At 59.5% G+C, this 23,502-nt stretch overlaps 2 protein-coding genes across 4 annotated transcripts; both read left to right on the plus strand.

The window, feature by feature from the left end:
* The first annotated feature begins 628 nt into the window (after window positions 1–628).
* MADCAM1 (mucosal vascular addressin cell adhesion molecule 1) lies at window positions 629–9,931 on the plus strand. Of its 3 annotated transcripts, XM_054473603.2 has the most exons (6): window positions 631–787; window positions 1,565–1,849; window positions 2,230–2,559; window positions 5,942–6,298; window positions 9,343–9,493; window positions 9,676–9,925. In XM_054473603.2, exons 1-6 carry the CDS (start codon window positions 736–738, stop codon window positions 9,692–9,694), a joined length of 1,194 nt encoding a protein of 397 aa, XP_054329578.2. In that variant the 5' UTR covers window positions 631–735; the 3' UTR covers window positions 9,695–9,925. The 3 variants fall into 3 exon arrangements, with proteins under 3 accessions (XP_054329579.2, XP_054329578.2, XP_054329577.2); XM_054473602.2 differs by having other exon boundaries at window positions 9,343–9,931; XM_054473604.2 differs by lacking the exon at window positions 5,942–6,298 and having other exon boundaries at window positions 629–787; window positions 9,343–9,925.
* A 2,130-nt stretch (window positions 9,932–12,061) lies between these two features.
* On the plus strand, window positions 12,062–23,324 carry TPGS1 (tubulin polyglutamylase complex subunit 1). The gene is made up of 2 exons (XM_054473613.2): window positions 12,062–12,735; window positions 22,559–23,324. The coding sequence occupies exons 1-2, from the start codon at window positions 12,362–12,364 to the stop codon at window positions 23,091–23,093; spliced, it is 909 nt and encodes a 302-aa protein (XP_054329588.2). The 5' UTR covers window positions 12,062–12,361; the 3' UTR covers window positions 23,094–23,324.
* Window positions 23,325–23,502: the final 178 nt, after the last annotated feature.

Consider the following 23,502-nt stretch of genomic DNA (forward strand, 5'->3'; position numbering starts at 1 on the left):
GCCGACAAGACCCGGCCCGCAGCTCCGGAGCAGGGCGAGGCTGCTCTCCACTGCCCCTGTGCGGCCGCCCGGGAAAGTGCAGGCGGGCCGGGCGCGGTGGCTCACGCCTGTAATCTCAGCACTTTGGGAGGCCGAGGTGGGCGGATCACCTAAGGTCGGGAGTTCGAGGCCAGCCTGACCAACATGGAGAAACCCTGTCTCTACTAAAGATACAAAATTAGCCAGGCGTGGTGACGCATGCCTGTAATCCCACCTACTGGGGAGGCTGAGGCAGGAGAATCGCTTGAACCCGGGAGGCAGAGGTTGCGGAGAGCTGAGATCGCACCATTGCACTCCAGCCTGGGCAACAAGAGTGAAACTCAAAAAAAAAAAGAAAAGAAAGTGCAGGGGACCCGCCGTCGGGGTGGGGGCGGCGCTGCCCAGCCTCTGTCCCACTTCTGTACACTTGACCTCGACCCTCCGGCCTCCGTCTGCGATCTTCCCGTCCCTGAAAATGAGGCTTGGAACAGACCCAGACCTTCCTGCCCGCCCGTCCTGAGTGGCCCCGGGGCCCCCGCCCCATCTTTGGCCCCCAGCCCCTGCCTCTCTGCCGCCTCCAGGGTCGGGGGTCAGGCCAGGAAAGCCCCTTGGGAAGCCCCCGGGGAGCAGCTGGAGCGGGGTCGCGGGGCGGCGGGAAGGAGTGGGCGCCTCTATTTAAGCGGCTTCCCCGCGGCCTCGGGACAGAGGGGACTGAGCATGGATTGCGGACTGGCCCTCCTGCTGGCGGGGCTTCTGGGGCTCCTCCTCGGTGAGCAGGGGAGGGGGCGCGGGAGAGAGGAGTGAGTTAGGAGGGGGCTCAGGAGAGAGGAGGGGGCTCAGGAGAGAGGAGGGGCTCAGGAGAAAGGAGGGGGCGCGGAGGGGAGGGGACGCAGGAGAGAGCAGGGGGCTCAGGAGAGGGGAGGGGGCTCCAGAGAGAGGAGGGGGCCCGGGAGACAGGAGGGGGTGCGGGAGAGAGGAGGGGGCCCGGGAGAGGGGAGGGGGCCCGGGAGAGAGGAGGGGGTCTCGGGAGAGAGGTGGGGGCTCGGGAGAGGGGAGGGGGTTCGGAAGAGGGGAGGGGGTTCGGAAGAGAGGGGGGGCTCGGGAGAGGGGAGGGGGCTCGGGAGAGAGGAAGGGGCGCGGTGAGCGGGGAGGAGGCGCGGGAGAGAGGAGGGAGTTAAGAGGAGGCGCAGGAGAGGAGGGGGCTCGGAGGGGGCGCGGGAGAGAGGAGGGGTGCTCAGAGTTAAGGGGCTCCGAGAGAGGGGGTGATTGGTGATCCTGCCAGAGGAGGGGGCTCGGAGGAGGCAGGGGCTGAGAGGGGAAGTTGGGGGGCTCCGCGCGGCCCTCTGACCCGCAGCGAAACTGGCTCCAGGCAGCTGGGGTTCGGGGGACAGGGGCAGAGGCGGCGGTCGGGGCGGGGTTCAGGGACCGAGCCTGGGAGTCCGGGTAGCGGAGGGGCAGGGGTCCGGGGGTGGAGCGGGACGCAGGGCAGGGGGCTGGGCGGGGTCCGGGACTCCGCGGGGCTGAGCGAGAGCCGCGGTCGCCGCAGGCCAGTCTCTCCAGGTGAAGCCCCTGCAGGTGGAGCCCCCGGAGCCGGTGGTGGCCGTGGCCCTGGGCGCCTCGCGCCAGCTCACCTGCCGCCTGACCTGCGCGGACCGCGGGGCCGCGGTGCAGTGGCGGGGCCTGGACACCAGCCTGGGCGCGGTGCAGTCGGACACGGGCCGCAGCGTCCTCACCGTGCGCAACGCCTCGCTGTCGGCGGCCGGGACCCGCGTGTGCGTGGGCTCCTGCGGGGGCCGCACCTTCCAGCACACCGTGCGGCTCCTTGTGTACGGTGAGGCGTCCCCCCGCGCCCTGCCTCTCTCTGACCCTTGGACTCACGGCTCCTTCCCTATGCCACCTCTTCTTGGAAGCCTCCCAGATTGCAGGCCCGGTCCCAGCTCCATGCACAGCTCCCCGAACCCAGGTCCCCAGCCTTCGCTTCCCCCCAGCTCACCCCAACCCTCCCAGGGCCGGCCCTGGCCCACCCTCCAGTCTGTTCCAGCCTCCCAGGGTGGGGCCACGGGGCCTGCGCACAGGCCGTCCCCGCTGCCTGTTCATCAGCAGCCCCCACGCATCCTTGGCCCCAGCTCCAAGCCCCTCCGGGCTCCGGCCCCTCCATCCTGTCCAGTCCTGACTCTGGGCTCAGCCCTCACCCCCGACCCTCCATCACAGCCTTCCCGGACCAGCTGACCGTCTCCCCGGAAGCCCTGGTGCCTGGTGACCCGGAGGTGGCCTGTACGGCCCACAAGGTCACGCCCGTGGACCCCAACGCGCTCTCCTTCTCCCTGCTCGTGGGGGGCCAGGAACTGGAGGGGGCGCAGGCCCTGGGCCCGGAGGTGGAGGAGGAGGAGGAGGAGCCCCAGGGGGATGAGGACGTGCTGTTCAGGGTGACAGAGCGCTGGCGGCTGCCGCCCCTGGGGACCCCTGTCCCGTCCGCCCTCTACTGCCAGGCCACGATGAGGCTGCCTGGCTTGGAGCTCAGCCACCGCCAGGCCATCCCCGGTGAGTCCGCTGGGTGCCCTGGAGACCCACCCGCTCGCCAGCCTTGACAAGCACTTCGGGACGGGGTGGGGGGGGGGCAGCACCTGTGCTGTGGGGCGCTGGGAGGACTGGATTCCCCCACGCAGCCAGAGCGACGTTCATCAACGCAACATGTATTTGCCGAGCACCTGCCCCCCAGCACAGGTCCCACCCCTTCCCTGCCCACAGCGCTCCATGGCTCCTGCCTTGGGGTCAAAGCCCAAGCCCTCCCCGGGGCCCACAGGAACCTGCACGACCTGCCCTGTCGCCTTCCTGCCCTCCCTCCACCCTTTCTCCCCCTCCTCATTCTGCTCCAGCCACACGGGCCTCCTCGCTGTTCCTCTAACACGCCAGGCGTGATCCTGCCCCGGGGCCTTTGCACGGCTCTGCCCTCTGCGGGGAATACCCTTCTTCCGGATCTTTCCACGGCTCTCTCCTCCTCCCCCTCAGGTCTCTGTAGAATGTTGCCTCCTCCGTGAGGCTTCCCTGGGTTCCCGTTTAAAGGGTCAACCCCCGATCCCCAACGTGTACAAAACATAGGCACACAAGCACACACGTGTACAAACACAAGCACACGCGTGCACAAACAGGCACACACGCACACACGTGTACAAACACAGGCACACAAGCACACGCGTGCACAAACAGGCACATGTGCACACGCGTGTACAAACACAGGCACACAAGCACACGCGTGCACAAACAGGCACATGTGCACACGCGTATACAAACACAGGCACACAAGCACACACGTGTACAAACACAGGCACACAAGCACACGCGTGCACAAACACAGGCACACGTGCACACGCGTGTACAAACACAGGCACACAAGCACACGCGTGCACAAACAGGCACACGTGCACACGCATGTACAAACAGGCACATGTGCACACGCGTGTACAAACAGGCACACGTGCACACGCGTGCACAGGCACACAAGCACACGGGTGTACAAACACAGGCACACGCGTGTACAAACACGCACACGCGTGTGAGCCCCCTTTCCCTTCCGTTTTGTTTCTTGACACCTTGGATGACATCTGACATCCCCCAGTCCCGTACATTCTCTTTTCCATGACCTTCTCCCACTGTGGTTCCCGAGGTAGAAATCTTGTGTCTCCCCCACAGAAGCTAGAACAGGGCCTGGGGCATAGCAGGTGCTCAATAAACCCTTGCTGAATGCTCGGATGAAGACATTTAATGTGGGCTGGGGCCCAGGCGGTGCTCCCTTCACGCTCTGTCCAATCCCGAAGCCCCTGCCGGCTTCTCCCACTAAAGAAAGAGGGATTTGTCCTCCCACGGGGCACCCTGATACCCATGTTAATGGACGTGAGGTCGTGAGTTTCAAGCAAAGGGCTCCCGGGGATGGACCCGGGAGGTCTTGGTGGTGGGCGTGGGGCTGGGGTGGGCAGAGAGGAGGCTGGATTTGAGGGATATTTTACAGAACACGGGCCCTCACGGGCCTCAGTCTCCCCATCAGTCCCACAGAGGATGGAGCAGAAGCCCAGAGCAGAAAGCCCCCAAGCACCTCCTGTCTCCACGCCAGCCTCCTCCCAACTCTCCTCCGTCCACAGCCCATCATAATAAACGCGGGACCCACTCACTCTCAGGGCAGCCCAAAGAGGTGACTCTCACCCCTTTGACAGTTGAGGAAACTGAGGCACGTGGAGATTAAGGAGGCTGCTGGGGTGATGTTGCCAGTGAGTGGGGGCCCTGGAATGCCCGGACTCCCATCCTGCCCACTGTGGTACCTCAGTTTCCCCATCTGTCCAGTGGACTTCCCTGACCGTGGGTCCTTTGTAAATTTCAGGGACCGTGTGGATTTCAAAGCACTTTATAAATTATAGGCTTTAGGCCGGGCTCACACCTGTAATCCCAGCACTTTGGGAGGCTGAGGTGGGTGGATTACCTGAGGTCAGGAGTTCAAGACCAGCCTGGCCAACATAGTGAAACCCCATCTTTATTAAAAACACAAAAATTAGATGTGGCCAAGCGCGGTGGCTCACGCTTGTAATCCCAGCACTTTGGGAGGCTGAGGTGGGTGGATCATGACGTTAGGAGATCGAGACCAGCCTGACCAACATGGTGAAACCCGGTCCCTACTAAAAATACAAATATTAGCCTGGCGTGGTGGCGGGCGCCTGTAATTCCAGCTACTCAGGAGGCTGAGGCAGGAGAATCGCTTGAACCCAGGAGGCGGAGGTTGCAGTGAGCCGAGATCACGCCACTGCACTCCAGCCTGGGTGACAGCGAGACTCCATCTCAATAACAACAACAACAACAAATTCTGGGCTTTATCAACTAGAACAGCATGCCAAATAGAAACAGAAACGTGGGCCGGGCGTGGGAAGCCGAGGCAGGAGGATCACTTGAGCGCAGGAGTTCCAGACCAGCCTGGGCAAAATACGAGACCTCCCATCTCTACAAAAAAATTTAAAAATTAGCTGAGCGTGGTATTGCACACCTGTGGTCCCAGCTACTCAGGAGGCTAAGTGGGGAGGATGGCTTCAGCCTGGGACGTTAAGGCTGCGGTGAGCCATGATCACGACACTGCACTCCAGCCTGCATGACAGAGTGAGACCCCATCTCTAAAAAAAAAAAAACCAGGCCAGGGGCGGTGGCTCACGCCTGTAATCCCAGCACTTTGGGAGGCCGAGGCGGGTAGATCACCTGAGGTCGGGAGTTCAAGGCCAGCCTGACCAACATGGAGAAACCTCGTCTCTACCAAAAATACAAAATTAGCCAGATGTGGTGGCACGCGCCGGTGATCCCAGCTACTCCAGAGGCTGAGGCAGGGGAATCGCTTGAACCTGGGAAGCGGAGGTTGTGGTGAGCCGAGATTGTGCCACTGCACTCCAGCCTGGGTAATAAGAGCAAAACTCCGTTTCAAAAAAAAAAAAAAAAAAGAGGCTGGGCACGGTGGCTCATACCTGTAATCCCAGCACTTTGGGAGGCTGAGGCTGGTGGATCACGAGGTCAGGAGATCGAGACCATCCTGGCTAACACGGTGAAACCCTGTCTCTACTAAAAATACAAAAAATTAGCTGGGCTTGGTGGCGGGTGCCTGTAGTCCCAGCTACTTGGGAGGCTGAGGCAGGAGAATGGCTTGAACCCGGGAGGTGGAGGTTGCAGTGAGCCGAGATAGCACCACTGCACTCCAGCCTGGGCGACAGACCAAGACTCTGACTCAAAAAAAAAAAAAAAAAAGAATAAATGGAAATGTGGAAATGTGACTCACCAGTGTGGTCCAGGGAAGGGGCTTGGAGAGGTTCTGGTCCAAGCCCTTCACCCAGATGCGGAGACTGAGGCAGGAGAGGCAGGCCTGGGGCAGCAGAGAAAAAAACCCTCACTCTGTTTCCAGTCCTGCACAGCCCAACTTCCCCGGGGCCTCCCAACACGACCTCCCCGGAGCCTCCCGACACCACCTCCCCGGAGCCTCCCGACACCACCTCCCCGGAGCCTCCCGACACCACCTCCCCGGAGCCTCCCGACGCCGCCTCCCCGGAGCCTCCCGACACCGCCTCCCCGGAGCCTCCCGACGCCGCCTCCCCGGAGCCTCCCAACGCCACTTCCCCGGAGCCTCCCAACACGACCTCCCCGGAGCCGGTCCCCCAGCAGGGCTCCACACACACCCCCAAGAGCCCAGGCTCCACCAGGACTCGCCGCCCTGAGATCTCCCAGGCTGGGCCCACGCAGGGAGAAGTGATCCCAACAAGCTGTGAGTTCTGGTCCCTGGGGGCAGGGAGGGTGGTGGGAAGGGCTGGGAGCGAGAGATTCCTTGGATGAAGACTTTAGACAAGAAATTGCCCTGCTCAGCCTCGGTTTCCCCGTCTCTCCAGCCTCGGTTTCCCCGTCTGCCCAGCCTCGGTTTCCTCGTCTGCCCAGCCTCGGTTTCCCCATCTGTCCAGCCTCAGTTTCCCCATCTGCCCAGCCTCGGTTTCCCCGTCTTTCCAGCCTCGGTTTCCCCATCTGTCCAGCCTCGGTTTCCCAGTCTGCCAAGCCTCAGTTTCCTCATCTCTCCAGCCTCGGTTTCCCCGTCTGCCCAGCCTCGGTTTCCCCGTCTGTCCAGCCTCGGTTTCCCCATCTGCCCAGCCTCGGTTTCCCCGTCTTTCCAGCCTCGGTTTCCCCATCTGTCCAGCCTCGGTTTCCCCATCTGCCAAGCCTCGGTTTCCCCGTCTTTCCAGCCTCTGTTTCCCCGTCTGCCCAGCCTCGGTTTCCCCGTCTCTCCAGCCTCGGTTTCCCCGTCTGCCCAGCCTCGGTTTCCCCGTCTCTCCAGCCTCGGTTTCCCCATCTGCCCTGCCTCGGTTTCCTCGTCTCTCCAGCCTCGGTTTCCCCGTCTGCCCAGCCTCAGTTTCCCCGTCTCTCCAGCTTCGGTTTCCCCATCTGTCCAGCCTCGGTTTCCCCGTCTGTCCAGCCTTGGTTTCCCTGTCTGTCCAGCCTCGGTTTCCCCGTCTGTCCAGTGAGCTTCTCTTAACTGTGGGTCCTTTTTGTAAACGTCAGGGACTGTGTAGATGTCAAGGCACCTGGTAAACTCTAAGCCTTGTAGATAGGACAATCTTTGGAATAGAAGCAGAAACAGAATGTGGCCACATAGGTAATTTCTTTCCTTTTTTTTTTTTTTGAGACAGAATCTCGCTCTGTCCCCCAGGCTGGAGTGCAGTGGTGCAATCTTGACTCATTGCAACCTCTGCCTCCTGGGTTCAAGCGATTCCCCCGCCTCAGCCTCCTGAGTTGCTGGGATTACAGGCACCCATCACCACTCCCAGCTAATTTTTGTATTTTTAGTAGAGATGGGGTTTCACCATGTTGACCAGGCTGGTCTCAAACGACTGACCTGAGGTGATCCTCCCGCCTCGGCCTCCCAAAGTGCTGGGATTACAGGCGTGAGCCACTGCACCCGGCCCACATAGGTAATGCTAGAAATGCTTGTCCCCCCATGCCACAAAGAAATAGCACTCAAACAAATTTAATTCTCTCAGCAAGGCCATTTTTACTTTCTGCAGAAAGGGTGCTCATCGTAGATGGAACAATGGCGAGAGCACAACTGAACAAAGGAAAAGCAGACATATTTATCCCTTACACATTTGGGTCGCCCTTACTGCTGTGTTCTGCATCCACTGGCTAGAGCAGGACATCACAGTCTTAAACTGATACCCGGTTTGCTAACAACCTAAAACTTTCCTAAATAGGTAAGTGCGAAAGAGGACAAACAAGGAAAGGAAGTTGCTTACGAAAGGTTTAAGGAAGCAATAACATTTCCAAATAAGGAAGGGGCATAAGCTATGAGCTAAGACTTGCCTGGGACTCTCCAGATATGCCTGGGTAAGCCCAAGCAACTAACTGGGCTAAAGTGTAAGAACTAATAGCTGATAGGAGGCTTTAGAGTAAGAAGCTATTATTTCTAGTGTCTATGTCTATTATTTTATTTGTAAACCAAGATGAGCTTTGAAGAGGAACTTTTCTACTTCCTACAGGTAATTTCAAATTTAAAAGTAAAGGCAAGGCATGAACCCGGGAGGCAGAGCTTGCAGTGAGCCGAGATTGCGCCACTGCACTCCAGCCTGGGAGACAGAGCAAGACTCCATCTCAAAAAAAAAAAAAAAATTAAAAGTAAAAATGATGTGGTCGGTCCAAGCATGGTGGCTCATGCCTGTAATCCCAGCACTTTGGGAGGCCGAGACAGGAGGATCACTTGAGCCCAGGAGGTTGAGGCTGCAGTGAGCTGAGATCACACCTGGGTGACAGACCAAGACCCAGTCTCAAAAAAAAAAAAGTGTTGGCCAGACACAGTGGCTCATGCCTGTAATCCCAGCACTTTGGGAGGCCGAGGAGGAGGATCACCTGAGGTCAGGAGTTCAAGACCAGCCTGGCCGACATGGTGAAACCTCATCTCTACTAAAAATACAAAAATTAGCCAGGTGTAGTGGCGTGTGCCTGTAATCCCAGCTGAGGATTACCCGGGAGGCTGAGACAGGAGAATCACTTGAACCCGGGAGGCAGAGGTGGCAGTGAGCCAAGATCTCACCACTGTTCTCCAGCCTGGGGGACAGAGCAAGACTCCATCTCAAAAAAAAAAAAAAAAAAAAAGGTGTGGTCATACATTTCACAGAGCCCAATATATCCCAAGCATTATCATTTCAACAGGTAATCAATATAAAATAGTATGAAGGAGATATATTACATTTCTCCTTTTTCCCCAGACTAAGTCTTCAAAGTACAGATTGTAGGCTCAGCACCCTTCATGGTGGTGAGCTGTCCTCTCTCTGGTCTGCCCATTTTTTTTTTTTTTTTTTTTTTGAGAGACAGAGTCTCATTGTGTCACCCAGGCTGGAGTGCAGTGGTGCAATCTCAGCTTACTGCAACCTCCACCTCCTGGGTTCAAGTGATTCTCCTGCCTCAGTCTCCCGAGTAGCTGGGATTACAGGCACCTGCCACCATGCCCAGCTAACTTTGTATTTTTAGTAGGCACAGGGTTTCACCATGGTCAGGCTGGTCTCGAACTCCTGACCTCGTGATCTGCCCGCTTCGGCCTCCCGAAGTGCTGGGATTTCAGGCGTGAGCCACCGTGCCCGGCCTGGACTGCCCATTTCTAAACTCTAAGGTGCTATGTGCATTTCGAAAGGGTCATGGTAAAGTCCTTTGTGAAATTTCAGGGTACGTGGTAACTTTGGAAGCACATGTAGCCTCTGAGGGGCTCCTCCCTTCCCAAGCCTGCAGAGGCCTGGAGGGCTCTGACCGGGGTCTCCTGCTGTCTCTCCCCAGCGTCCAAACCTGCAGGTGACCAGCTGCCCGCGGCTCTGTGGACCAGCAGTGCGGTGCTGGGACTGCTGCTCCTGGCCTTGCCCACCTACCACCTCTGGAAACGCTGCCGGCACCTGGCTGAGGACGGCACCCACCCACCAGCTTCTCTGAGGTTTCTGCCCCAGGTGTCAGCCTGGGCTGGGTTAAGGGGGACCGGCTAGGTCGGGATCAGCCCCTCCTGAGTGGCCAGCCCTTCCCCCTGTGAAAGCAAAATAGCTTGGACCCCTTCAAGTTGAGAACTGGTCAGGGCAAACCTACCTCCCATTCTACTCAAAGTCATCCCTCTGCTCACAGAGATGGTTGCATGTTCTGATCGCCTCCTTTGGAGGAGAAGCTCATCAGAAACTCAAAAGAAGGCCACCGTTTGTCTCACCTACCCATGACCTGAAGCTCCTCCCTGAGTGGTCCCCGCCTTTCTGGATGGAACCACATACTTCTTACATATATTGATTCATGTCTCATGTCTCCCTAAAAATGCGTAAAACCAAGCTGTGCCCCGACCACCCTGGGCCCCTGTCGTCAGGACCTCCTGAGGCTTTGGCAAATAAACCTCCTAAAATGATAGAAACGTGTCATTTTTCTCAGTTGACACACACTCCGTGGAGAGGAGAGGTCTGACGGCTCCGGACAGCAGAGGGTTGACTGTGGGCCCTGCCCTGATGGCTCCATCTCCCTCATTCCACAGTCCGGGGCTGTAGAATAAAGTGTTAGAAATGCTTGTTCCCCAGTGCCATAAAGAAATAGCACTTGAATATAAATTTAATTTCCTCAGCAAGGCCACTGTTTTACTTTCTGCAGAAAGGGTACATTCGCCAGCAGTTTTGCCACGAGAGTATCCAGAACAAAGGAGATAGGGTCATTTATAACCTGATGCGTCCACCCTACTGCTGTGTCCGGTTTCCATTGGCTGGAACGGGACCTCACATTCTGTATTTGTCCCGATTGGCTAGCAGCTTGGAACTTTTAAAAAGAGGCAAAGGCAGAGGAGAACAAAGGAAGGAAGAAGTAGCTTGTGGAATGCTGAGAAAGGTAAAAACACCTTCAAATAAGGAAGAGAGGCCGGGCGCGGTGGCTCACGCCTGTAATCCCAGCACTTTGGGAGGCCGAGGCAGGCGGATCACAAGGTCAGGAGATCGAGACCACGGTGAAACCCCGTCTCTACTAAAAATACAAAAAATTAGCTGGCCGCGGTGGCTGGCGCCTGTAGTCCCAGCTACTCGGGAGGCTGAGGCAGGACAATGGGGTGAACCCGGGAGGCGGAGCTTGCAGTGAGCCGAGATCCCGCCACTGCACTCCAGCTTGGGCAACAGAGCGAGACTCCTTCTCAAAAAAAAAAAAAGAAAAAAAAAAAAGGAAGAGGAACAGACTATGACCTAATGCTTGCTTGGACCAGTATAAGCATGCCAGGCAAATATTTAGGCTACATTGTGGGAGCTAAGAACATAAAGTACATTGATTTCTTTATTACATTATATATTCAATATAACATTAACAATTAATTAACAAAGAATGTTAGCACAGGTCTTTTTTTGGTTTGTTTGTTTTTTGTTTGAGACGGAGTCTCGCTCGTCGCCCAGGCTGGAGTGCAGTGGCGCGATCTCGGCTCACTGCAAGCTCCGCTTCCCGGGTTCACGCCATTCTCCTGCCTCAGTCTCCCGAGTAGCTGGGACTACAGGCGCCCGCCACCACGCCTGGCTAATTTTTTGTATTTTAGTAGAGACGGGGTTTCACCGTGTTAGCCAGGATGGTCTCGATCTCCTGACCTCGTGATCCGCCCGCCTTGGCCTCCCAAAGTGCTGGGATTACAGGCTTCAGCCACCGCGCCCGGCCTACCACAGGTCTTTGAATAAATTTTGCTTCTAAGAGAACTTAGTATTTATTCCTAATTAGATGGGGAGGAAAGTCTCATTTGAAGAGGAACCTCTACCTTACGTTTTACAAAGGGCATTTGGTCTGCCCGCCAGAGAGTCCTGTGGTCGGAGGATGGTGGAATGGCCCCCGCAAACAGCTCTCATTGCCCCCTGCCCGGGGCAACGCCCCTGAGGGACGGGGACGGCACCCAGCAAGCTCTGCCGGGGGCGGGAAAACGCGAGGGCTTAGTGGTTTCCTTGGTGAGAAGCTTAACCAGGAGTCCCCGAAAGCAGTGGGAGAAACGAGGGAAGATACATCCAGGTTGCCTGGGGAAACACACGGAGAGGCGGCTTATGGAGGAGACTGCTTGTGTTTTGAGGTGGGCTGGGGGCTGCGGAGGGTTGGGAGGGGCGGGAGGGCGGCTGGAAGCGAGGTCAGGCGTTGGAGGCCGGCAGGTGCCAGCCCCGGGGCACTGGGGAGCCCTGGGAGAGTTTAGAGCTCTGGAGGCTGCGGTGTCAGAAAGCTCCCTCTGGCGGTCAGAGGGGTAACAGCCTGGGATGCTCGCCCGGGTGGCCGCCAATAGGGGCTCAGCGCAGCTGCAGCGGAGCTGGGGAGGGGGCTTCTCCCACGAGGTGAGCTACGCACTCAGACGTTGACTGAGTTAGGCGGAAGGCCAGGCTGAGCTCGACCCCAGCACCAAGGCTCAGAGATGAACACGAGAAAAGGGTCTGGGGGCCGGGCGCGAGGCTGGGTCCAGCAGTCCTGGGCAGGTCCAGCCCCGCGCATGCTCCGTCAGGCTTCTCTGGTAACCAGGGAGACTGGTTGCTAGGAGACCATGCTAATGAAGGACTCGCTCACCACCCAAATGGCAAGCAATCCGGCTTCGTGCCAGAAACGGAGCACTTCCGAGGCAGCCATTTTGGAGTCTGGCAAAATTCAGGACCGAGGCCAAAGCCAGGAGAACCAATCAATACACACAAAGAGGGAGGAGAAGAGAGAGTGCCAATAAGGACACAAGGAAAGTGGTAGCGTGCGCTTGTCACTTCCCAAAGTCTCCCAGTGGGATACCGGTGCCCTCTGCCCTTAATCAAGATGGCCGCCTTGGGGGGGCTCTAGCCCACAGTGGAATATGGCGGTGCTTCCGGTCCCGCTGCCCTCAGCGAAGATGGCGGCAGTGGAGAAGCGGCGGCAAGCGGTAGCACCGCCGGCAGGTTTCACGGACAGCGGCCGCCAGTCGGTATCCCGGGCGGCGGGGGCGGCCGAGAGCGAGGAGGACTTCCTGCGGCAGGTCGGCGTGACGGAAATGCTACGTGCGGCCCTGCTGAAGGTGCTGGAGGCGCGGCCCGAGGAGCCGATCGCCTTCCTGGCTCACTACTTCGAGAACATGGGCCTGCGCTCGCCTGTAAACGGCGGCGCCGGGGAGCCCCCGGGCCAGCTCCTGCTGCAGCAGCAGCGCCTGGGCCGCGCGCTGTGGCACCTTCGCCTGGCCCACCACTCCCAGAGGTGAGCAGCGGGCCGGCTTGGGCGGGTGGGGCGGCGACGGACTTCAACTCCCAGCATGCTCCGCGCGGATCCCTACCCGCAGCGCCGGCGCGGGGGCCCGGGGCTTGCTGGGAGTTGTAGTCCGCGGTGCCTTCCTGGCTGGGATGGACCGGACAAGGTGGGTTGGAGGGTCCGGGCTTGGGTCCGACGCTGGACAGCGCGCTGCATGCGGCCTTCTGGCCGGCTTCGCCTTCTGTGATGCCTTTTTGCAGGTGCTGAGTTTCCCCTTGCAGTTCATGATTTTCAAAATCATGCAGCTCAGAGAGGACTTGGCCCGAGGTCGCAGAGCCAGCCCCCGAGCCAGGTCCTCCTAGTCGCCTCGTTAGCAGCCTCATGGCATCCCCGTACATTCGGCCAGAATGTGAATATTTACAAAGAGCAGCGCAGTCACCCAGGGCCCCCACCTTAGGGGACAGGCTCCCAGCGGGCAGGTGGGGATTCCTGGAAGAGCCTGGCGATGTGCGTGGCGGGTTGCAGGGAAGAGGCCCAGCAGATGCAAATTTAGACCCTGAGTGTGGGACACACGGGAGGCGGGAAAGCCACGGAATTTGGCTGAAGCATGCGAGGCTGCAGGTGCCTACGCGCGGTGTCCCCTGGCTGGGGCCAGTTCTGAGCCCAGGGAAGGTGGTTGAGGACTATGTGTTGACGTTGGGGATGGATGGGCTGCTGTCTTTTGTTGAGGGGGGGTCTCCAGAAGCGGAGCCTGAGGTAGGCATTGTGTGTGCAGGTGATTTTATAAGGGGGTGCGCCCAAGAGAACCCAGGAAGGGGGTGGGAAGAGCAGGCTGGGAAGGATGCCAAGCAAAGGTGCCCTTTCAGCCTCATAACCAGGGCATAAGCGCCGACCATGGCAGCCCTCGCCAGAGTCTCAGAGAAGTTCGGGGGGAGAAGAGAGACGGGGAGTGTCCCCCCACCACGGTCACGGTGCACAGGTGTCCAAGATCATACTCAGATAAGGGTGGCAGGGTGTTGGGGACCTGGACAAGGAGCAGACTTGCTCCAGTGGCCCAGTGGCTCTGAAGGCCCCTGGTTTGAAGAAGCTGCCAGAGCCACTTGCGGATTAAGCTGGAGGCTGGGAGGAGCCTGGAGACAGGAAGGTAGAAAGAAGCGTCTGCAACTGAGACACGGGACCAGGACAGAAGACTGAACTGGAGGGGTCCTGAAGGCTTCAGGAGAGATGAGAAGAGCTCAGGACCACACTCTGAGGGCACCTAGCCCAGAGAGCCCACAAGAAAGGGTGAGAAGGTGAGACCAGAGGTGAAGGGGGAGCAGGAGGAAGATGGCCTCCCAGGACATCCGGAAGAGAATCTCCCAAGGAGGAAAAGGGGTCAACAGCAGGCCCACCACGTATGGTTGTTCAGGTTGAGCACTGCACAAGCCACTCACCCCATAGACACTGCAGATGAGGATATTTATGTTTATATTAATTTCCGAGGGCTGCTGGAACAAATTACCTCCAACTTAGTGGCTTAAAACAACAGAAATTTATTCTCTCACAGTTCTGGAGGGCAGAAGTCTGAAATCGAGGTGTCAGGAGGGCCACACTCCCTCTGGAGGCTCCAGGGAAGGAGCCTTCCTTGCCTCCCCAGCTTCCGGTGGAGGCCAGCAGTCTTTGGCTTGTGGCCGCATCACTGCAGTCTCTGCCTCCGTCGTCACATGGCCTCCTGTGTGTCTCTGTCCTGTGTTCCCTCATAAGGACACCACTAGGCCCCACCCTACTCCAGTGTGACCTCAACTATCTACATCTGCAAAGCTGCTGTCTCAAACAAGCTCTCAGTCTGAGGTTCTGGATGGGCATGAGTTTGGTGGGCACCAGTCACCCCAGGACAGGAGTGGAGCCATTGGCTGGAAGAGTTCTCATAGCAGGGACTCAGGGCAAGGGTGGTGCTGGTGGCAGATGCATGCCGGCCCTGGGCTCGCCTGGGCTCCCCAGAGACACAGCCAATGGGGAATGCAGAAGACAGGTGCGCAGACCTGCATGGCATCTGATTCTGTGCTCATGGAGCCAGGCCTGCTCCCGTCCTCCCAGCAGGCAGCTCCGGCCGCCCCTCCATCCTTGGACCATCAGGAACCCCTGAGGTCACCTGGCCAGTCAGGAAGAGAAGCCCAGAGCTTGGCAGATTTGTCCCCACTCAGTCCAGCGTGTGGATGCCCAAAGGCTGAGGGGCTGACTGGGGCTGCTCCTAAGAGCATCACCATGGTAGACTGGGGGAGAAGTCACCCCAAATCCTCTCTGCCACCTTCTTTTGAGAAATGGCAAGCTCCGGCCACCAGGGCTGGTGACGGCAGCCACAGTATCCCCCTCCTGCCACCTTCCTGGTCGTCTCCAAGGCCCCCTGGAGCACAGACGTTACATGACTTGCTGAAGGCCACACGGCCACCAAGGGCAGAGCTGGGGTCAGAGAGCCCCAGAGTGCAGCCCCGGAGGCCTCCTCAGCCACCACGGTGCTCATCGTAGCAGCAAGGGCTGCACTGCCCCCTGCAGGTCACTGCCAGGAAAACGTGCACGAAAACGAAGCCCCAGCTGATCTGGGCCAGGGTTCCCCCGACTCGTCCTCTGGGGGCCGTCCTGGGTACTGCAGGGCGCTGAGCAGCGTCCCTGGCCTCCACCCACTCCTTGCCAGGAGCTCCCCAAGTCGTGACAACCACAGATGTCCCAGACACCGCCCGGCGTCTGCTGGGGGCAGGAGTGGGAAGCAGAAGTCTAAGGTGCAGAGTGGCTCCTGTGTCTCTTTCTGGAGACGTTCCATAAATAGAATCTTTCCTGTATTAACAAATGCTCACATGCCTTACAAACCGCTCTGTGTAGGAGCCGACACAGACGGAGCCCTGGCTGGGCTCCCACTTTCCATTTTGCAATCAGGGAAACCAAGGCCCAGAGGCCACCATCACAGGCAGAGCTGACGTTCCAGCCCCGGCCTCCTCCGAGCCCAGAGCTTGCTGCCTTCCTCTTCCTCCTCCTCCCTCACCTGATGATTCTGCTGGGAGCCGCCCGGGAGCCCAGGAGGGGCGGGTATGGCCGCCTTGAAGTCGGCTGTCACCTTCCTGTCTCCTGCCGTCATCATGACTGTGATCTCACCAGGCTGTAATTACCTCTTTGTGTGTCTTCCTGCCCCTCAAGGCAGCTGTGACTGAGCTGCAGCCCTAATTACAGCCCGAAATAAGCGCAGGTGGGGCCTCCCACACGTATGCCGGCTGCTGTCCTGAGCACCTGGCTCCAGCCCTGTTCTCCCGTCCTCACAAGAACCCCCACTCCGTAGATGCACAAGGCCAGGCGCAGAAAAGGAGAGTGTGCACAGCTGGGAGGGGCAGACGAACACCCGAGGCAGGCCTGGGCCAGGCACAGAGCCCTGCACACCGAGGGGCCGTGTGGATGCTTGGGGAGCCGGACCAGGGCTGTCGCCCCCAGAGAGGAGAGAATTTGTGCAGAAGTGGTGGTGGATGGCAATGGGTAATCCTGGCCCACAGACCTGTCAGGAGAAGCTGCGAGCACCACAGGAACCAACAACCCCAAACCTCAGTGGCTTCAACACAACCAAAACTCTTCTCGCTTACTCTGCAGGGGATGTCCAGTTGTTTTTGTTGTTGTTTTTTTTTATTTTTTTGAGATGGAGTCTGGTTCTGTCGCCCAGGCTGGAGTGCAGTGGCGTGATCTCGGCTCACTGCAAGCTCCGCCTCCTGGGTTCACGCCATTCTCCTGCCTCAGCCTCCCAAGTAGCTGGGACTACAGGCGCCCACCACCACGCCCAGCTAATTTTTGTATTTTTAGTAGAGACGGGGTTTCACCGTGTTGGCCAGGCTGGTCTTGAACTCCTGACCTCAAGTGATCCACCCGCCTCAGCCTCCCAAAGTGCTGGGATTACAGGCATAAGCCACTGTGCCTGGCCCAGTTTTCTTTTTGAGCCAGGCTCTTGCTGTCACCCAGCCTGCAGTGCAGCGGTGTAATCTCAGCTCACTGCAGCCTTGACCTCCTGGGTTCAAGGGATCCTCCCACCTCAGCCTTCCAAGTACCAGGGACCACAGACGCACGTCACCACACCTGGCTGATTTTTAAATTTTTGTAGAGATGGGATCTCACTATGTTGCCCAGGCTGGTTTTGAACTCCTGGACTCAAGCACTCCTCCTGCCTCGGCCTCCCAAAGTGCTGGGCTCACAGGCAGGAGCCACTGCACCCCCCCACCCCACCCCCACCAAGGGCTTGTCTGATCTTGACACGCGCCTGCAATCATGACCGCAAGAGAAGTGGGCTGAGAAGTAGCACGATGGCTCATAACATTCCCGCTGAAAGTGGGCCACGCCCCCTTGCACGTTTCAGGGGGCAAAGCAAGGCCCAGAGGCTCACCCTCGGCGGGGTGGAGAAGTGGCGGAGGGATCCGCGGAGCAGCGCTGCCGTCGCCAGCCTTCGAGATGCGCCTGCGAGCCTCGGCTCCCGGGGTTCACGGCCTGGTGCCGTCCCTTCCCCCTGCACAGCCGGAACGGGACTGCAGAGGCAACGGACAGAGTGTGGCCCCCGAGGCGGGTCACGAAGGACATCGTGGTGTCCCCCTCCCTCCTGGGTGGGTTGCTGGCTCGGCTGGGCAGCCGCCATGCGGTGGGGTCGCTCGCGCAGCTCCCAGGGAGCACCTGCAGCCGCTGCCAAGAGCCGCGCGGGCTCCCCTGCGGGGGAGTGGGCCGCCTCGCGTCGAGCCCCGGGGGAATGTGGCCACGGCAACCTCGTAACAGGCCCCAAGCCAGAGCCTCGCAGCAAAGCCGCCGCCGAGACGCTGTGACAATAGTAAATGCTTGTTGGTTTTAGGCCTCTAGGTTTGGGGTGTGATCTGTGAGGCGGCAGCAGCCTGCCCGACCTCACAGCAGATCCTGATGAGAGGGGCCTGGGTCCGGCTCCCGCTGGGTCATGCGGAGGGGTCAGCCGGGCTCGGCTCGCGGTCGTGAAGTCAGGCGTGATGGGAGCTCGGGCCGCCGCGCTGACACTGCGCCTGCCCCCAGCGCATTTTGGGGATGACCTCATGGATGGTAAAAGCGCTCAGCAGATTATAAGGGCCAACAAATGGGGCCTTTACTACTTGGGAGGGAAAAGGAGCGTACAGCCAGATGGGCCCAGAGCTGAATTGCAGGTCGCTGCCCTCCCGCCTCTGGGCCTCAGTTTCCTCCTCCATAGCAGAGCTTTGACCCTCGAGCTCGCTGAGATGGCACGTCCATCCCTAAGCCCTGAACTGAGCAGCAGTGATGACCAGGGAGGCACGTATTCACCAAGCACCCACCGTGCACCGGCCCAGCATTACTGAGCACCTACTGTGTACCCGCCTGGCATTTACTGAGCACCTACTGCACACCAGCCCAGCATTACTGAGTACCTACTGCACACCAGCTCAGCATTACTGAGTACCTACTGCACACCAGCCCAGCATTACTGAGTACCTACTGCATACCAGCCCCACATTTACTGAGCACCTGTTGCATCCTGGCCCAGCATTTACTGAGCACCCACTGCACACAACCCCAGCATTACTGAGCACCTACTGTGCACTAGTCCTGCATTACTGAGCACCTGCTGCACACCAACCTGCCCCGGCTCCACATTTACTGAGCACCTATTGCACGCTGGCCCAGCATTTATTGAGCACCCACTGTACACAGACCCAGCATTACTGAGCACCCACTGCACACCAGCCCAGCATTACTGAGTACCTACTGCACGCCAGCTCAGCATTACTGAGTACATACTGCACACCAGCCCAGCATTACTGAGTACCTACTGCATACCAGCCCCACATTTACTGAGCACCTATTGCATCCTGGCCCAGCATTTACTGAGCACCCACTGCACACAACCCCAGCATTACTGAGCACCTACTGTGCACTAGTCCTGCATTACTGAGCACCTGCTGCACACCAACCTGCCCCAGCCCCACATTTACTGAGCACCTATTGCACGCTGGCCCAGCATTTACTGAGCACCCACTGTACACAGACCCAGCATTACTGAGCACCCACTGCACACTGACCCCACATTTGCTGAGCACCTACTGTGTACTGGCCCTGCATTCACTGAGCACCTACTGTACACTGGCCCTGTATTACTGAGCACCCACTGCACGCTGACTCTACATTTACTGAGCACCTATTGCATGCTGGCCCAGCATTTACTGAGCACCCACTGCACACCGCCCCAGCATTACTGAGTACCTATTGCACACCAGCCCCACATTTACTGAGCACCTATTGCATTCTGGCCCAGCATCACTGAGCACCTACTGTGTACCAGCCCTGCATTACTGAGCACCTACTGCACACCAACCCTGCATTTACTGAGCACCTACTGCAGGCTGGCTCAGCACTTCCCCGGCACCTACCACAGGTGGCCCACAGAAAGGTGAAGTCGTGTGCCCAGGTCATGCCGGAGGGAAGGCTGCCCTCCTCACCATGAAGCTGAGCTCCCAGAAGGGAAAAGCGTAAGCCCTGAGGTTGGCCACTTCCTCTCTGGGACCCTTGGCCAGACCATGGGGGCTGGCCTGAGCCTCAGTTTCCCTATGTGTCCCAGAGGAAGTAACAGGCCACTAGCATGAGGCCTGGCCGGGAACTGATGGGGGGAGTGAGGCCGGAGGGTTAAGCAGCCCACCCAGGGTCCTGCAGCGGCCCCCACACTGGCCACTCCCTGGTGCCCTCCACGGGAGCGTGTGTCACACTACCAGCAGACGAGTAGCACGGAGTAAGGCCTCAGGCTCCTCACTGGGGCAAGGAATCGAACCCACCCCAGAGCCGGCAGCAGGGCTGACAGCCTTCTTCTGTAAAGGGCCAGATAGTGAACATTTCAGCTGTGCGCAGCAGCCTCCATCCTGACATTCAGCTGTACGGTTCTGGTCTGAAGCTGCCACAGGCCACATGTCAGCAGACTGACGTGGTTATGTTCCGATAAAGCTTTATTTACAAAGGCAGGCAGCAGGTCGGATTTGACCCTCAGGCTGACTGTGGGGCCTTGTCTGGGGGATTGTGGGGAGAGAAATACCACCACTGGCCCCGAGCAGCAGCTGTCACCTGTAATCCCAGCAGCTTGGGAGGCTGAGGCAGGAGGATCGCTTGAGCCCAGGAGGTGGAGGCTGCTGTGAGCCCTGATTGTACCACTGCTCTCCAGCCTGGACAACACAGTGAGACCCTGTCTCAAAAAAAAATAAAAGAAAAAATAAAATGTCAGCTGTGTTAAATGTTCAGCACAGGCTGAGCGCAGTGGCTCACACCTGTAATCCCAGCACTTTGGGAGGCCGAGGTGGGTGGACCACGAGGTCACTCGAGATCCAGACCATCCTGGCCAACATGGTGAAACCCCGTCTCTACTAAAAATACAAAAATTAGGCGGGTGTGGTAACACATGCCTGTAATCCCAGCTACTCAGGAGGCTGAGGCAGGAGAATCGCTTGAACCCGGGAGGTGGAGGTTGCTGTGAGCTGAGATCATGCCACTGCACTCCAGCCTGATGACAGAGTGAGACTCTGTCTCAAAATAAAAAAAAAAGAAAAGAAAAGAAAAAAAGAAATGTCAGTTGTGTTAAATGTTGAGCACAGTATTTGGCCACGTGTAAACAGGTGCTGCTGCTGCAGGGAGGGAGACCAGAGGGTCCTGGTGTTGCGGGACAAAGACTGGAGAGACCGAAAAAGGTTCAGGAGAGTTTATCAAGGTGATCACCGGCTCAGCCGGACATACGTCCAGAAACTCTGAGCCTCGAACAAAGGGCTTTTCCTACTTTTAAACATGGTAAGGCGGGAACTACGTGAGGCGGGAAGTAAGTTACAGAGGCGAGAAACAAAGGCAGTTAAGCATTACGGCATTTATTTTTATTTTTATTTATTTTTTTTTTTTTTTTGAGACAGTCTCCCTCTGTCGCCCAGGCTAGAGTGGAATGGCGCCATCTTGGCTCACTGCAACCTCCACCTCCCAGGTTCAAGCAATTCTCCTGCCTCAGACTCCCGAGTAGCTGGGACTACAGACGTGTACCACCACGCCCGGCTAATTTTTGTATTTTTAGTAGAGACGGGGTTTCACCATGTTGGCCAGGATGGCCTCAATCTCTTGACCTTGTGATCCTCCCACCTCGGCCTCCCAAAGTGCTGGGATTGCAGGCGTGAGCCACCGTGCCTGGCCAACATTTCTTACATCTTGAGAAAAACATGTCTTACAACCTAAACTTATCAGTCTTGTGACCCTGCAGCTGTGCTAGGGAGGTAAGCAGGAACTTGCTGGGCCTGTAATAAACTGAGGAATGTGGAGTTGGAGAGTATAGATAAGGTCCACTAACTACAGAGAGAAGACAGGCTGTTAACATTCTCTTTTGAGTGTAAGGGGGGGGTCACGCTTTGCAGCAACTTTAAGAGGATTTTAAAATTTGTTACTACTACTATTAGGTTACAGTTGATTTCATTAATTCCTTCTTCACTGGGGCCAGATGCCCCAGACAGATGCCTGTTGGTTGATTCAACAGACATTTACTGAGCACCTACTGTGTGCAGGACAGTGTTCTAGGCACCAGGGCTATAACCAAGATGAACGTCCGGCCCTGGAGGGCATGTGCTCACACTCTGGTGGGAAACATGAAGCTCACAGGGATGTGGGACAGCGAGTAAGACAGGATGACCACTAGGAAGAAAACAGGAGGAAAGGAGTTAGGGGTCGGGAGGCGACATCTGAGCAGTGTCATGGCCCTTGCAGAGGCCCTGAGGCCGGTCCAGTTGGAGCTGGGAAGCCAGGGCTGGATGGGAGCTGCGGGGAGGAGAGGCCTGAGCTGGGTGGAGGCTGGGAGGAGGGAGGCCAGGCTGGGTGGGGGCTGGGAGGAGGGAGGCCAGGCTGGGTGGGGGCTGGGAGGAGGAGGCCAGGCTGGGGGGTGTTGGGAGGAGGGAGGCCAGGCTGGGTGGGGGCTGGGAGGAGGGAGACCCAGGTTGGGAGGAGGAGGCCGAGGCTGGGGGTGCTGGTGGGGAGGGGAGGCCCGGGCTGGGGGTGCTGGGAGGAAGGAGGCCAGGCTGGGTGGGGGCTGGGAGGAGGGAGACCCAGGTTGGGAGGAGGAGGCCGAGGCTGGGGGTGCTGGTGGGGAGGGGAGGCCTGGGCTGGGGGGTGCTGGGAGGAGGGAGGGCAGGCCGGGTGGGGGCTGGGAGGAGGAGGCCCAGGCTGGGTAGGGGCTGGGAGGAGGGAGGTCCAGGTTGGGAGGAGGCTGAGGCTGGGGGTGCTGGTGGGGTGGGGAGGCCCAGGCTGGGGGGTGCTGGGAGGAGAGAGGCCTGGCTGGGTGGGGGCTGGGAGGAGGGAGCCCCGGGCTGGGGGTGCTGGGAGGAAGGCCAGGCTGGGTGGGAGCTGGGAGGAAGGGAGGCCCAGGCTGGGTAGGGGCTAGGAGGAGGGAGGCCCAGGCTGGGGGTGCTGGTGGGGTGGGGAGGGGAGGCCCAGGCTGAGTAGGGGCTGGGAGGAGGGAGGCCCGGGCTGGGAGGAGGGAGGCCTGGGCTGGGTAGGGGCTGGGAGGAGGGAGGCCTGGGCTTGGGATACTGGGGGGAGGAGAGGCCAGGGCTGGGGATGCTGGGGGAGGAGAGGCCCGAGCTAGGAGGGGGCTGGGAGGAGGAGGCCTGGGCTGGGAGGAGGGAGGCGGGGGCTCAAGAGAGGAGCTGCAGGGATAGAGGGTGAGGAGGAGGGGAGGCCGGAGATGGGGGGTAGGGGGAGAGGGGAGGCTAGGGCATAGGCCTGGCGAGGAGGGGAGGCTGGGGCTGGGTGGGCGCGAGGGCTCTGCCGGCCCCCAACGTCCCCGTCTCCGCAGGGCCGCTTTCAACAACAACGTGAGTGTGGCCTACGAGTGCCTGAGCGCCGGCGGGCGCAGGAAGAGGCCGGGGCTGGACGGGCGCACCTACAGCGAACTGCTCAGGCGCATCTGCCGGGACGGCCAGGCCCCCGAGGAGGTGGTGGCGCCGCTGCTGCGCAAGGTGCAGTGCCGTGATCACGAGGCGGTGCCGCTGAGCGTCTTCCGCGCGGGCACGCTCACCTGCTTCGTGCTGCTGGAGTTCGTGGCGCGCGCCGGCGCGCTCTTCCAGCTGCTGGAGGACCCGGCCGCCGCCGTGGCCGACCGCCGCGTGGGCCAGGCCGTGCTGGACACCCTGGAGGGCGCGCTGCAGGCCAGCGACGCCGCCGCGCCCGCGCGCTTCCTGGAGGCCGGCTCGCGCTTGGGGCCCGACAGCCTGGCGCTGGCGCTGGACCGCGCCGTCGGGGGGCGGCGGCCCAGCGCGCCCATGACCCGCGAGGAGTTCCTGGAGAGGGCCGCCGCGCTATTCATCGCGAAGGTCAAGCCGGTGGGCTGAGCCCCGTGGGCCGCGCGGATCCGGGATCTGCACTGGGGGGGTCCCCGCGTGCGGGGCGCGCGGAGCCTTCCCCTCGCCCCGGTGAGGGCCTGCCGTAACGAGGCGCCCAGCCTTGCGGAGGCGGCCGGGGCTCCCAGGAAGCAGCCGCCCCGTCCCCACACAGCGCCGCGGCCGCCCTCCACCCCCGCGGGAGCCCCTGCCCCACGCTAATAAAATCTGTTGCGAGGCTGACGCTGGTGTGTGTGTGCGCGCCCGCCTCCCAGCCCTGGTGCCCGCAGAAGACGCTTTTCCCCAGCAGGCCCCCCACGGCCCCGGAACCGCGGCGGCTGGAGGCTGGATTCGAGGCCGGAAACGCCGGGACCTCTGGACCCGGCCTGGTGGGAGCAGCGGAGGGGGACGCCCCACGGGG

Source organism: Pongo pygmaeus, chromosome 20, assembly GCF_028885625.2.
Source record: "Pongo pygmaeus isolate AG05252 chromosome 20, NHGRI_mPonPyg2-v2.0_pri, whole genome shotgun sequence".
Lineage (NCBI taxonomy): Eukaryota > Metazoa > Chordata > Mammalia > Primates > Hominidae > Pongo > Pongo pygmaeus.

Bases quoted from the DNA above. Each gene is read 5' to 3' on its own strand.
- MADCAM1 (XM_054473602.2), top strand. From the start codon at position 736: ATGGATTGCGGACTGGCCCTCCTGCTGGCGGGGCTTCTGGGGCTCCTC. The intron at 788-1,564 runs GTGAGCAGGGGA...CGGTCGCCGCAG, and splicing joins GCTTCTGGGGCTCCTCCTCG to GCCAGTCTCTCCAGGTGAAG. The intron at 2,560-5,941 runs GTGAGTCCGCTG...CTCTGTTTCCAG, and splicing joins CCACCGCCAGGCCATCCCCG to TCCTGCACAGCCCAACTTCC.
- TPGS1 (XM_054473613.2), top strand. From the start codon at position 12,362: ATGGCGGTGCTTCCGGTCCCGCTGCCCTCAGCGAAGATGGCGGCAGTG. The intron at 12,736-22,558 runs GTGAGCAGCGGG...CCGTCTCCGCAG, and splicing joins CTGGCCCACCACTCCCAGAG to GGCCGCTTTCAACAACAACG.